This window comes from Merops nubicus, unplaced genomic scaffold (genome assembly GCF_000691845.1).
Source record: "Merops nubicus isolate BGI_N331 unplaced genomic scaffold, ASM69184v1 scaffold6326, whole genome shotgun sequence".
NCBI lineage: Eukaryota > Metazoa > Chordata > Aves > Coraciiformes > Meropidae > Merops > Merops nubicus.
The window spans coordinates 89,994-104,333 of NW_008612828.1; the positions used below are offsets into that span (position 1 = coordinate 89,994).

General features: G+C 41.8%; 1 protein-coding gene across 1 annotated transcript in view; it reads right to left on the minus strand.

Annotated features, from left to right (window-relative positions):
- The window catches only part of LOC103774272, a 24,333-nt gene extending 10,609 nt beyond the window's left edge, over nucleotides 1–13,724 (minus strand). Inside the window, exons 1-9 of the mRNA XM_008941664.1 lie at nucleotides 13,676–13,724; nucleotides 11,394–11,738; nucleotides 10,762–10,812; nucleotides 8,807–8,886; nucleotides 8,506–8,562; nucleotides 7,652–7,766; nucleotides 6,968–7,007; nucleotides 6,492–6,567; nucleotides 1,578–1,641 (exon numbers count right to left, since the gene is read on the minus strand). Coding sequence (XP_008939912.1) covers nucleotides 1,578–1,641; nucleotides 6,492–6,567; nucleotides 6,968–7,007; nucleotides 7,652–7,766; nucleotides 8,506–8,562; nucleotides 8,807–8,886; nucleotides 10,762–10,812; nucleotides 11,394–11,738; nucleotides 13,676–13,724 — 877 coding nt within the window. The remainder of the gene's footprint in view (nucleotides 1–1,577; nucleotides 1,642–6,491; nucleotides 6,568–6,967; nucleotides 7,008–7,651; nucleotides 7,767–8,505; nucleotides 8,563–8,806; nucleotides 8,887–10,761; nucleotides 10,813–11,393; nucleotides 11,739–13,675) is intronic.
- Between the last annotated feature and the right edge of the window lie 616 nt (nucleotides 13,725–14,340).

Sequence of the window (14,340 nt, forward strand, 5' to 3'; positions counted from 1 at the left end):
TTGCCACTCCAAGCCCTTAATCCAAGCGAGAGAGAAAGGGACTCCAGATGTTTAATATATAATCCAAAACAGAGAGGAATATTCATAATTGTTCTGACCATACAGGTACAGACATATTTACATATAGTGTCTCTTGAACCAGCCCTCAAAGGCAGTTGGTACTAAGTTGAAACGCCAATAGCTGCTGTTGTAGTGATCTATCTTGCAGACTTGTCGCTGGATGAATAAAGACATATATCCTCCAGCCAAGACAGCTGCCTGGAAAAGAATTATTCTTCCTTGATTTATTTCTGGAATAATTTCCTTTTTTTTGTAGAAGATACTTGGACTCTTTTCTTTATCAACCTTTTTTTTTGTTGTTGTTTTAATTATTTCTTCTTTAGCCTCTGTACTGATGAAATTGAGAGAAAGTTACTGATAAACAGAAAAAAAAAAAAAAAAAAAGCATTTAACTGCCCAGTCTTCTGGTTTCCTGAGTCTCAAGACTACGCATTCACAGCACAGATATGGCTTAAAGAGAAGGTAAGAAGAAGCCATTCTCACCCTTCAGTAGTTCTTCTTGTAAGAAAGGTTTTGAAAATAAGATCAAATGGAGGTGAGTGCGTCCCATTTATTTTGAGGCTGAAGATGTGGTGAGGAACAAGCCCTCCCATTTCTTCTGCTGAGAATGGCAAAAGACAATAAATATTTTGGAATTCCCTAGGCCACAGCAAAGTGCTAACAAAGCTCCACTTGTGCAGCAGACATGGTGGAGGTTGTGTTACCTTGCCACAGGGGGGCACAGATCACCTCTTGCCCCTCAATGCATCTTGCCAGTGACCAAACTTATCCACTACTTTTCAGACCAATTTAAGAACATCACAGTTGCTCTAGATGTTATTTGTAATATAGAACCTCACAGAGGTTACCCAATTCATAATGGGTCATCTGAGACAGCATTTCCTAAAATGCCTAAAGCACATGGTGAGCTCCCATCCCTGAGCCACCTCAGGCAATTTGGCACCTGTGTTGCTGATGCCTAAATGTGCATGCAGAAACAGCACTGAGACCAATCACACTTGTAAGGCGCTGTCTCCCAACTTACTCTTCTTTGATTTCCATCTCTTTTAGGATTCAGATTTTAGATTGGCAAACTGAACATTTGTGAGTAAAAGAAGAATCTCCAGCTGTGTTTTCCCATACTCAGTTCATAACAGCAGACAGCCCTCAGAGTTTCAGAAAATCCTTTCTTTATCGTGTATACACATTCATTCTCTGCCAATATTTCCATTCCCTAGCCTGGGCTGTGCCAGCACTGTCGTGTGGTGGGGAGATAGGTGAAGGAGCAAAGCCAGCAGTACACATCTAGCAGACGAAACCACATACATTTAAAAAAAAAAAAAATCAATCAATCGATCTATCAATCTAAATCAGTATTAGTAAGTTAAGAAAGCTTTTTCCAGTTCTGTAGACAATTACAACATTTTTCATAGTTGTTTGGATTTTTGTTTTTTTTCCACAAAACAAGTGTTGTTGGTTTCCATGTTACAAAATTTTTGTTTTCTGAGCAAGCACACAAAAAACAAGTGAGGACTCACCTATAAATATCTGGATCACAATCCAGTGAAACAGCACAAAACAGGACATTTTAGCTGACAAAGACTCCAGAGCAGCGAGTGGAAGGAGAGAAAACTATGCTTTCCTGAGATGCTGAGTGAGCCCCACTGAAGTCTCATTTCTCCAGTTCCCCATTTTATGTACCACAACTGCTTCCTTCCTACGTTTCCGGATAGAGGCCAGTCAAAAGAGGTGATTCTCCTACTGGATTTAGCAATGGTGCCGCCTCACTTTGAGTGCTGTGTGCAGCTCTGCACCCCAAAATCTAAGAAGGATGTGAAAGTCCTTGAATGTGCCCAGAGGAGGTCAACTAAGCTGGCAAAAGGAGCTGGAAGGCATGTCCCATGAGGAGCAGCTGAAGAGTCTGGGTTTGTCTAGTTTGGAGGAAAGGAGGCTGAGGGGCGACCTCCTTGCACTCTGTGGCTTCCTGAGGAGGGGACGTGAGAGGGAGGTGCTGGTCTATTCTCCCTGGTATCCAGTGATAGGACACGTAGGAATGGTTCAAAGCTGCACCAGAGAAGGTTTAGACAGGGCACTGGGAAGCATTCCTTTACTGAGAGGGTGATCAAACCCTGGAATGGCAATCCTAGAGAGGCAGGTGATGTCCCAAGCCTATCAGTGTTTAAGGGGTGTTTGGACAATCTCCTTAACAAAATGCTTTAACTTTTGGTCAGCCCAGTGATCAGGGAGTTGGACTAGCTGATCAGCTGGACTCTTCTACCCTATATCATTTGATCCTATTCTTCTTCCTCTTTCAAGATACTTGGCATTGTACTACCACCAGAGATTTCAATATACTGTTTGTTTTGCCTTTGTATGGAACTCTTAAGGCCCATCACCATTCTGTGCTGCTGAGCAGCAAAAAACAGCTCTATGCTCTTACACTCCTAAATATTTGGCTTAGTCTCTACCTCTGACTTTGTCTTCACTTATATTTTCTTAATCCCTTAATTTTCCCTGATTCTGCTTGAAGACTCTGCTCTTTCTTTCGGCAGCTTTGTATCTTCTATTTGCAAAGACAGTCTTGGAGACACTCACAAATGTTTTCTTGCCAAAACAGTGTCCTTCCCAAAGACCTGCAACATCAACTCCAAGAAATACTTTTTAATCTTTTTCACTTTCTTCTTTTACTCTTTCTGGCCAATTGATAAAGAAGTTCTGCTCTGGAAAAGATGAATAATAAAGCAAAAGTAATCCAGGGCATTAAGGTCAGGAATGAAGAGCTGCAGACAGACAAAATTCTGTGCAAATAAATGTAGCATGGTGCAAATGGAGGAAGCAATTCCAAGTTCAAATCATAAAATGATGGGGTTTAGCCAAACATTACCCCCTCAGACAGGAAATTTGGAGTTTATCATGAATAGTCAAGGCCATTAAAATATCATACCTCTGCTTCACAGCATTAAAAAAGGCAAATCAAATTTTAGCACTTGCTAGTAAAGCAATGGAAAACAAAGCAGAAGACAGCATTATGCCACTATACAGATCTACCTTGAACTCTACATATAGTTCTAGTCCCTCAAAGCATATGTTAGATCCAGAAAGGGTTCCAAGAAGGGCAAAAAGAATGGTAGAAAGTGTGGAAGAGCTTCCACAGGAGGATTAGATGAGTAGCCCAGGATGAGTAAGCCTTGAAAAGAAATAACCTAAGAGGCATCACGAACAGGTCTACAAAATCTTGAGTAGCACAGGAATGTGGGAGAGAGATTAGCTGTTCGATATCCCCCCAACACAGCATCAGCACTGGACTCTTGTGCTTGTGGACCTGTTGGACTCGGTTACACATTGGAGTAGGAGGCTACCTCTCACTAGCATACTCATCCTTCATACAGCCACTACATTACAGTGGCAAGAAATAGATTCCAGGTAGACTAGGCTCCAGCAAAGCCAGGATGCCTGGTTTCTTTCACCAGGACATAGCCAGCTGATGCTGCTGCAGCAGGCTTAGTGGCAGATTCAAGCAGTACGAACCTAAGAGAACTATTCAGCAATATGCAGCAACTATGCCATAGTGCTGCTTTGTACATGTACATGCTTCAGTGCAGCATAAACAGCAACCCATGGGATTAGACACAAAAACAGAGCAGCATCTTATTATCAACATTATAAGGCAGGTTAACCAGAGATCAGTAAAAATATCTAACTTGCTATATTCTACCAGGTACAGCTCGTACAATGCCAAGTACACACATCCTCTGCTGTTCTGTGAATAGAACTAATGAACCTGATGTGATCAACTATTGATACTTTTTCTCCAGGAAAAAAGTATCCTGGAGACTTTTTCCCTCCCCAGTTTCTCCTTCATCTCCCATGGCTGACCATTAAGCTAAAAAAAAAAAAAATTTCCAGGGAACTTGTGGTTGCACATATTTTTTTCTACTATACTATGTATCCAAGGCAAAGTTCTTGCTCTGCACAATCTTTACAGAGTCTGTTTACCAAGTAATTGCACAGCAGAAAGGAAATTTTAATTGAGATTTTGGTTATCAGATAGTCTAGAACTTTATTTTGCATTAGAACTTTCTGATATAAGGATTAGTCTGAATTAATCTGTAATAGCAAGAAAAAAAATCCTTATGGGCAAGAAGTTTTCATCATTAGCAGTCTTTAAAGATGGTCTTCAAACTCCTTAAGAGCATGAGCAGTTGGAATCAGATAATTCTGGAAACCCCAAACTTGTCTAATTGATCCCAGTAGACACTGATGTGGTAGAAGTTGCAGAAAGTGCTGAAGGAGTTTTCTGAGATCTAGTTCAGAGACAAGATCAGACTTCCTCCAGCTCCAGACATGGGTTAGACTGACGACAACAACGGCATGCCCAGCCATGCAGAAGGAAAGCAACATCTGCAGTGTGGCCAGTCATGTTCATTTAGCAATTGTTACTAATAGTCAAACACAAAAATAGAGTGTAACACCAGCAGGTTTTCTAGTTTCAGTAGGTTTTCACACAAGGCAACACGTGACGTGAAGACAGAAAACGCCATGGAGGAAGCCAGCTCTGCCCTTTCCTGGCCTAGGGATCAGTGATCCCCTAATACCTGTGCTCCCACACTAAGTTCTTCCATCAACCATGAATTCACCTCCACACTGGCTGCCTTTGAGGCCTGCCCCAACAGAAAGCCCCAAGACAACACACAGCCCAAGTGAAAACACAAACCGCACCAGGGTCACCTGTTACAGCTTGCTTTCCATTTCTTCTGCCCTCAACAGGATAAGGAGCCTTTCTCTCCTTTGTGAGCCTTTGCAGGCACGCTCGCCTGCAGTATCCCACCTTAGCCAGGCTCTCCAGGGAGAAACCACTCCCCTCCCCAGCCTGCCCAAGCCCTCCCATCTCTACCAGCTGGGGGAAGGATGGATAACGCTCCGCTGACCCAAGCTCTCCTTAAAGCACAACCAGACCATGGCCTCAGGTGTCTCAGCTGTTAACAAATACCTACTGATTTTATTATTCCTCTTTAACACCTCATTGAATAATGCAGCTTTTTTCTTTACATGACTCCCTTGGAAATTATGAACTCAATAGAAAGTTTGCAGTAAACCTACAGATCTTCCTGTGGCAGCAATATCTGCTTTAGGTATTCCTTGGGAGGAGCTTCAGGGCAAAATTTGCACTGCCCAGTACTTGGGAAGGGTTGGTCTTTCTCCTGCCTGTGCTACTTTCATGCACTTTCAGGAAATTCCCAGTCTCTGTTTAAAAATGTATTCTTAAAAACAATTGAGGAAAATTATTCTTCCAATTAAAGCTGATTTGGGTGTGGTGTGCCTGTTGCTAAACAAGGCACAAACTATTGATTCATCCTCATAGGGCTGCCTCCATTTATTTAAGTAAGCCAAAGTTTAGTGTTGCAGAGAATAAAAGCTGAGAGCCAGGTCTAACTGAGGAGCAGTAGAGGAAAGGCACTAGGCCAGATACTCCCCATTTATGAGCTAAAAGCCACCAAACTAATTCAGCATAAGACATTAGAGTCATTTGGTACCTAGACAGGTGTAAAGGCAGGGCAAACTTTCAGCCAATATTCTGTGCAATGTCTATGACTTACCCACAAGCTAAGAAAAGTAAGAATTTAATTAACTTTACAAAGTAGTTGTTTTTTGTTCAGTCCTTTTAGAGGCCTGAAAGTGGAAACTGCCACCCTGAGGACTTCTCAGGCCAGAGGCACACCCATGGAGAAAGCCACAGAGGAAAAACATGATGCATTTTGCAGAGGAACACCCTCTAGTCATGATTCTCTGAAAACAAGCTATGAATATTCTGCACAGATCCTGTAGGCTCTGAGGACAACCCATAACAAGCTGAGCATCAAGCTCCTCCAGATTTAACTTTGGGTGGACACATTGCATCAGTGAGCTGCTACCAGGACTGGGTATACGTGACTTTAATGAAAATCCAGCTAAACATATACTGAAATACTAATACTACCAAGTTTTTCCATGTGTCATCTTTGTTGTGGCAGCTAGATTGCTTCTGCCCTCTGATGCAATGGACTTTTACAGCTGGCACATATAATACACAGCACAGATAAACTTAAAAAAAAAACAAAGTGTGGTTTTCCTTTTGTGATGTAGTAGCTATTCTGGCCCTTCCTCTTTTCCAAAGAGAGAGAATTTGAAGCAGATAATAAATATAATGGTAAATTTATTTAGGGTTTGATAAGTGGATTCTGGAAATTTCCATACATGCCAGTAGGGTTTCTGTTTCTGGAACAGGCTGATAAAGTTTTCTAATTAAAAGTGTAGTTTTTATTTGTTTTATTAGAACGATGTGAATAATACTGCAGTAGTCCTGTCACGTTTAGCTGCTGAGCAGAGGGAGCAGCTAACATTTTGCAAACTATTTAATGCCCTAGAAATGACAAAGGCAAGCATGCATCCAATCCTTAGTGTATTATATAAACATTCTCCTCTGCACGGTTTTCATCTTCCAGGGCATGATGGCTCCCTGCACCTTCTGGCCTCCAAAATGCAACGAAGCTGCAAAAAAAAAAGTGAAAACCATGTTGCTGAACAAAACCCAGACAATAGAAACACAGAAAAGCAGATAACTAAATCAACTAGCTCATTGGAAAAAAAACACAAAATATGCAAACACACTTGTTCAAGCATGTCTGATAATGAATCATTTTTCCACTTACAAGACAACCTACACTTGAAGTTTGCATGCTCCCTAATCCAATGAACTGACAAACTCATTTTTGCTTACTAACCAATGATAAGTAATAGGATGTATTAATTTCTTTCTGCAATGAAAAAAACTATTAACTTTCTTAAAAAAGAAAGTCAAAGTATGTGGTGGAATGATCAGCACAGTGACAGCATTTTCTTTCTGCAACCTATTTTGTCCTATTAGCTAGAACTGAAACAGAATACTTACTTTGCAAAGTCACCTGTCTTCTTTGAGTTGTATAAATATCCTAAGGACCGTCCAGAAAGAAAATAAAGAAAACAAATATTTTTCTTTAAACCATCAAAAGCGAGTTAAACAAAATTCAAAAAGAAAATGCAAGTGTAAGAAAGTAAATAGGGGAACTTAAGCAAATATTTTCAGTATAGGAAATCCCCATCACTTCCATGAGCTCTAATACATATGGTTTGGTCTGACCAAGAGCTTCTAGGCAGAAAATCTGGCACACAGAAAAATATTTTATATAGTTATATGAAACTAGTGCCTCTCCCATTATCTCTGAGAAGGACTGGGACAACATGGCAGCTAAAGAATGAGTAGGAGGAAACAAGTGGGGCAGGGGTGGGCTTGTTTCATGCATCTCCTCACCAGAATCTTGGTTGATTGGTTGGCTAAGGAGTTTGAGACATGAAATAATAAAACTACTTTCACAGTTTGCTATTCTGTGCTCCAGAGGCTAAGGGGAGAGCTGAGAGCACAGGGTGAGTGAGGCCATCCAGAGACCTGAGCTCAGTTCCCTGAAGCAGAAGACATGTGGCACCTGCCACAGCTGTGATTAGATGTACCCAACCCCTCCGTGAACAACCACGTGTGACCAGGACTCAGTGTGACCAGGACTCAGTGTGACCAGGACTCAGTGTGACCAGGACTTACGTCTAGTCAGGAACAGTGCCAAAATAAGGACGGCTAGAAGTGCTGTACATAAACCAATCCCAATGTACAGCCCTTTCTCTGAATACTGCTGACTGGGAAGTGATAAAGACACGTTCTGTCAAACACAAAACAGATGAGCATTAGTGGCACTGAGAGCAAGAATTCCATACAGTACCCAAAGACCACTTGTGTGTTTTGCCATCTTGCAGTAAAAGTAGACTTGAGAACAAGATCTTAATTTGAGACATAGGGCTAGTTTCAAGCTGAATCACTACGAAAGTTGTGTGGACCATGCTGTTAAAACACATTTTTTCAGATTGTAAAAGGACCTGAAGTTATAACAAAACCCATTTGTTCAGGCTTAATGCTATTTGGTGAATATTTTTTTTAAAAAATATTAAAATACCTCCTGATGTCACACCCTCCCACCTTTCTGTCAGCTTATTCAGTAGTTATGCAAGGCTTTATACTGATAAGTAAACATGCCTTCTCCTCAGGCTGGTCTTTATTTAGACAAAGCTTCTTTCTGAAGGCAGCTGTTAGATCTCTAACCTCTCACTAGGAACTCAGGCCTGGAAGAGCAGTGTGGTCCCTGCTGTACATTCTGCACGTGCAGCAGTATGGATGCCCACAGCACACACTGCCTTGCAGCACATCACAGCAGGCCCTCCCAAAGGCCAGCTTGGCTGTCTCCTGCTCCTGATAAAATCTGGGCATTGTGACTGCCTGCACCTTGCAATATGTGCTGAGGACTCAGCAGGACAGACACAGAGGTCCCCACCGTACAGGGAGTACAGGGCATCCCTGTGCTGTCAGGTGGTCCAGTTTCAACCCCTCCCCATATCCTGCCATACCTGCAGGTTAGTGGTTACATCCCAGCAGTCTGAGGTGCTTGAGCAGGGATCAGATGCCTGAAAGGCAATATAGACACTGCTAAAGCTCCTCCCTCACAAGTAGGAAGTATTTTATGCACACAAAGCAGGGTTTTTTCCCTCTTTCATAAGCACTAAATGTGCAGACCTAAAAAAAAAAGCACAACACCAAAAACAAACAAAAAAACTATTCTTTTGCAATCAAACTAAAGTAGTACAAGTGAACTGTAGGGCTGACCCAGAGACCTCTCATGTCTGTCCACTTTGTCTAGGTGATGCTTACAGTCCTAGGAGCTTCTGAAGCAGGAACTGATGGCCACGTTCTTGTGATGGTAAAGGATGACTCGCTGGTGCTCCCACGAGCTGAGCAAAGGCAACACAAACACATCATTAACACAGAGAACCATTCTGCCTTGACAGAGAGCAATTTGTATTGCTGATTTGGGACCACTGAATTTAAGTATCTCTCTACCAGGAGTCTCGGCTCTGCATACCATAAAGAGGCTGGTGCCTTCAGAAGGCAGCACAAAACTCTGAATACTGAAGCCCCTGCTGGACTTTTCAGAGCTTTGAATTCCTTCCAGGAAACACTTAGCTCTTGCTGTTATCTCAACACAGGCCCCAGAAGAAAGGAACTACCAAGGTAGGCATCTAGTTTTGGAATCAAGTGGCAGTGGATGCTGAAATCAAACTTTGGTTATCTGATGAAAACTGATCAAGGTTAGCTCAGGGCCTTGAAAGACTAAGTGGTGGAAAGTCAGAGAAAATGTGATATTTGTAAAGTCCCAGACAGCTACACAACAAACAGACCAAAGCATGATATCTTTGCATAAGGACCTGCAGCATATTTTGAGGTAATTTCCCAGAGCAAAGCTGTTTGCAATAATTAAACTTCAGAACTACAAATTCATGTCCTCCACATCATCAATCTCAGTTTCTCCATGTGATATGTTCAGGAGGGTTGTATATCACCTGACAAAATCTCCTGTTCACATTATGACAACCTCACTTCGTTCCTTTGATGTTTTAAATCATTATCCTTAGCCCAGAAGCTTTATTCTGAAGACAGCAGGATTATCTGCTTCAATGTTCTCTGCGGTTGAGGTGCTGGAGTATTCCTACAGGAGAGGCATATGGCCACCTGCCTTTCCCAGTCTCCCTCTGTATGAACGTCCACATATTAACATGCCTTCTGAAAACACTAAAAATTGTTGCACCAGCAGCAAATAAAGACATCACAGGGTTAAGAAAACCCGTGAGTTCTAAGATTGGAAGCCATGGTATTTTCAACTATAACAGAAACAGTCTGAGAAAGTTTTCACTTCTTCTTCCAAAAAGGAAATGCAACTGTTGTAACATTTTAGAGATGCTTAGCTGGAAATATCTGAGGTGGAGGGAGAAATACAAATGACATCCCTAATTTCTTCTTTCCAAATCCAGAGAATAAGCTATTGTTATATTACAAGCTCTCTCTTGTGTACTGGAAATTAAAGCTGTCTTTTTTGGATGCAGCTGAGCAGGCACATGATAGAAGTCTATGAACTTGTGAGTGGAATGAAGAAACCAAGGAGGATTAGTTGTCCACAGTGTCTTCCACTACAATAAGAGGCTTCACATTATTAAATATGCATAGGCTAGAGAGGACACAGGCAGCCTCAGAAACACACATTATACCAGGGTAGGATACTTCAGCACTGTATCACTAAATCACTGCCCTGGTTCTGCTCTTCTCCTTAATCATCTGCTGCTGACTGCTACTGAGATAGGAACCTGAGTTAGATGCACTTTTGAGCTAGTCCAGTAAAACAGTTCTATGTTACAGAGCAACAAATAAATTGATTAAATAGTGGGCACACACAACTCCTAAAAATTTGTGGTTTACTGTTCATGGGATGCATTTCCAGAAGGCAAGGTGAGATTTTTTTTTATACTACAAAGAAAACAACATACCAAAACAACAAACACAAGAAAACCAATGCTTGCAGCACCAATAAAACATATACTTAAACATAATACCTGGAACCAAACTTCCTCACGTATACATGTTCCTGTCATTGGAGTCTGTATATACTGTCAGGCAGAATTTAAATCCAAATTCTGATCTCTGGTTCTGTGGTAATATTCAGTAAATTTCAACCAAGACATTTCTATGATTTATTGTTTTGTTTCCTCCCTAAGATCCCCATTTGCAGTATAGCTTATATATGCTATTGAGATGAATACTTGGATAAAAGTTACCTGTGGTCTGTTCAGAGGTGTAAGTGTGAGGACTTGCAGTAGAGATTCTAGCTGATGTTAAAAATAAAACAAAACCAACACATGTTATAATTAAACTTAGTGTACATTTATACCATGAAAAAGAAAGTGTTTCTGTAATAAAAATTTCCTAGCACCAGCTACACATCTGTCAGCCACTGTATTATCATGCTTTTTACGAATGAGAAAAACTAAAAAATCAAAGGAAGTGCTGATAAAAAAAAAAATTGTCTATACTAATTTTGTGTCCCTGGGCTTTACTCTAGAATCATGCAGGGAAACTGAAGCACTGTTTTCTATGGAAAGTGTACAAGTATGCTGCTTGATGAATTAATTATCCTATGCTGTCCCTTCTCTTGAATTCTTCAAACAGTGCTTCTAGGAAAGCTCAGTAGTGCTGTGCACCATGAAACAAGGCACCGAGTCCTTTCTGTAACTGCAGTGACTGTGCTGGGATTACAACAATGCCCAAGACAATTAGGAGCAGATCTGCACAGTCCTAAAGATCTGTCCTACGCGTGACTGCAGGAATCATTTGCACAACAAGCTTTGAAACCAGACTCAGCAGCAGACTTACCACAAGAGCACTGACACGAGAGCGCCTCTGCACTCACCTCTCTCTATCAGGACCTTGTGCTCACTCTTCAGGTCGTTGAACCACCCCGGGATCTCCACGCGGCAGCAGTAGGTGCCGCTGTCCGCCTCCTGGGCGCTGAGGATGGTGAGGGACACGTCGCCCCCCCGCAGGTTGCCCCTCAGCCTGTACCTGCTGCTGGACCGCTCCGTCACCTGCCAGCCGTCCGTCCAGAGGAGCGTCTCGGAACACTTGGAAGAAGGGCAGCTGCCACGCCCCCAGCACATCGATGTGATGTCGTCCGTTGTCTTAACACTGTAAAAGCAGGGCACGATGATATTCTGACCAACTTTTCCTTTCACAAGTGATCCTGACACCACGGGGCCTGGGGACAAGAAGACAAACGTGGTTGTTAAGCACAGTGCATGCAAGTGGAAGCTCCTGGCACATCTTGCATGACCTGGTACCTCCCATCTCACAACCACCACCAGGCACTGCCGGGCCGTGTGTTCCACAAGTAGGTGTGATTCCCAGCAGGACTGACCCAGTGAGGGACAATGTTCGTGTCAGTGATCTCTTCAGAATGTGTCTCTAGACAGAGAAAGGAACATCCCACTTTCTATAGCCTCGGCAGAGAGGTGAAGAGGAAACAGAGTTTGGATCTGCACAACTTGGTGCCTTCTCTTCTGCCATGTCTGGGCTTTTAGCTCTTTTTTTTTTTTCCTTAGTTCGGATTTAACCCGAGCCACACATGGGGGAATAGTAAGACACCGAGTTTCATTATAACCATTGTGGGAAACTTCCTCCCTTTTAATGAAAGCCATTCAACAGCAGGCTTCATCAGAATGATCACTGCTGAACATGTTTCCTCTTTTTTTGCCTAACGATAGGTTTGCCTATTTCTATCAGAAGAGATTTCTCAGAGCTTTTCTGAGAAATTTTATGCCTTCCTTTTCCACTACCTTATTTTCTTCCGTCATTCTGATGCAGTTTCTAACGTGTTTCATTCCAATTAAAAGTAATTTTGCACATTTCCACAAGGCTGTGTCACACTATTCAAGTGAAAAGAGCGAGACCTAGCAGCCAGTAGCCCACCCATCACAGTTAGATGGGTTCTTTTGCTGTACTTAGACCACCCCAGTCAATACTGCCTTTAGGAGGGTTTTAATAAAAGCTATATTTAGTGCCAGCTTAAATAACTTGCACTCTGGTGATCCAGTCATAGTTATCCTGTAATCACCTTCTAACAAATTACACAGTGGGGCTCCTGTCTGCTTGTACCTGAAAGAAAACTTGTTTGTACTTACCATTACACATCCCTTGCCAAATTCAGTAACATTGGATCATGTGTAAATATTTTGATCTAGCTATATTAACATTTCAGGGATAGAATTCTCTGCAGAAGTACAGGCAACAAATTACCTCTATTAAAAGGCTAGCCCAGTCTGTAATCAGGAAGGGAGCTCCCCGAGGCAGGTCCACCAACATGTGCCATGTGGCTTGGTTGCAATTGTTCCTTCTGAAACAGCTGTTTCCCCCAGCTCAACTCAGTCATCCTCCTAACCTAAGCTATTACAGTTAAAAATAAATCTGCATTCAGAGACTTTGCCACAATAGCATAGTAGAAACCAATCTCTGAAAAGAATGTATTTTATTTAATATAAAAATGCAAGCTTTAAATGAATCTCATCACAAAGGGTCTTATAAACTGTTAGAGGAAACAATACCTGTAATACCCCCTTTCCTTCTGCCGACCACATTCTGCCACGACATATTTAATGTCTATCTGCCTATACTAGTACCACTTGACAACCTGCTGCTTCCATTGCTATTGCCTTTAAAAATATTTTCCTAGGAGGACTGCTTTCTCAGGATAAAGGAGAAATTACCAATTTGTCCCAATAACATTTCATATGGGCTAAAAACCACCAGAAGCCACAAGTGACCTTTTCCCTGTCTTTCTAAGCACTTACCTTCACAAATCCTGTTGAAGTGAAATATCCTTATTTCACATCTTTTCTAAAATTATTTAAAGTTCTCTGCTCTTCACAGATCAGATCATCATTATCTAAAAAATCCCAAAGATCATTCACTAACAAGACTAGCAGATAGATCAAGAAGCAGCATGTTTAAAACCATCATATCCTCAACATGATTTTGTTTTAAAACGGAAATAAGGCTATCAGAAGACTATTGAGCCATTGTGACCAAGTTCTAGTTATAACATAAACCTGCAGTTCCTGAACTATGTGGCCACTCTTCTTACTGTAACACAAAACATCTCTGAAACACTGACGTGCCTTCACCTAGTCATTTAGTTACCTGTACACAGGATGAGAAGAATCCAGTTCATGCAGAAATAAGAACACATCGTGGCTGAAGATGAGGAACAATGCTCCTGTTCACCCTTCGGGCACCTACATTCAAGAAAACGTCTCTTCTTCATAAACTTCTGGTTTTATTTCTTAGTGCACCATCTCCAGACACAGCAGAGAATGCCCTTTGGTCAAATCCACATTACCCTTCCTGTGGTTAGCCTGGTAGCTCTAGCAGCACAGCCGAGCGCTGCTGGTAGTGTTCACAGCCCAACTCCTGCCGGCTGTGGTTTGACCAAAAGGCTAAAACACTTTGCAGCACTTCAGAGATCTACTTCTCTCTTTTTCTTTTTCTTTTTTTTTTCTCCCAGATCTGCTTCATTACAGTAGATGAAACTTGTCAGCACCACCAGACACAACTCTCGGGACTCCATTGACTCACACTGCTTCCCACACCTCTGGTAAATGGAAAGGACTTGGGTAAATAAATAATAGATCCCTAGGAAGAATTACTCAAACATTCAATCACAAGTTTCTGGTTCTAACACTTGGAAGCAGCTCAGAAGATCTTTAGGCAAATGCTGTAATTTGGTGGCATTAGAAAGCTGCCCTACTGTTACACATTTGCAGCCTAATAGCGTTGCAGCCTTTTATCATCTGACTCCTAAAGAT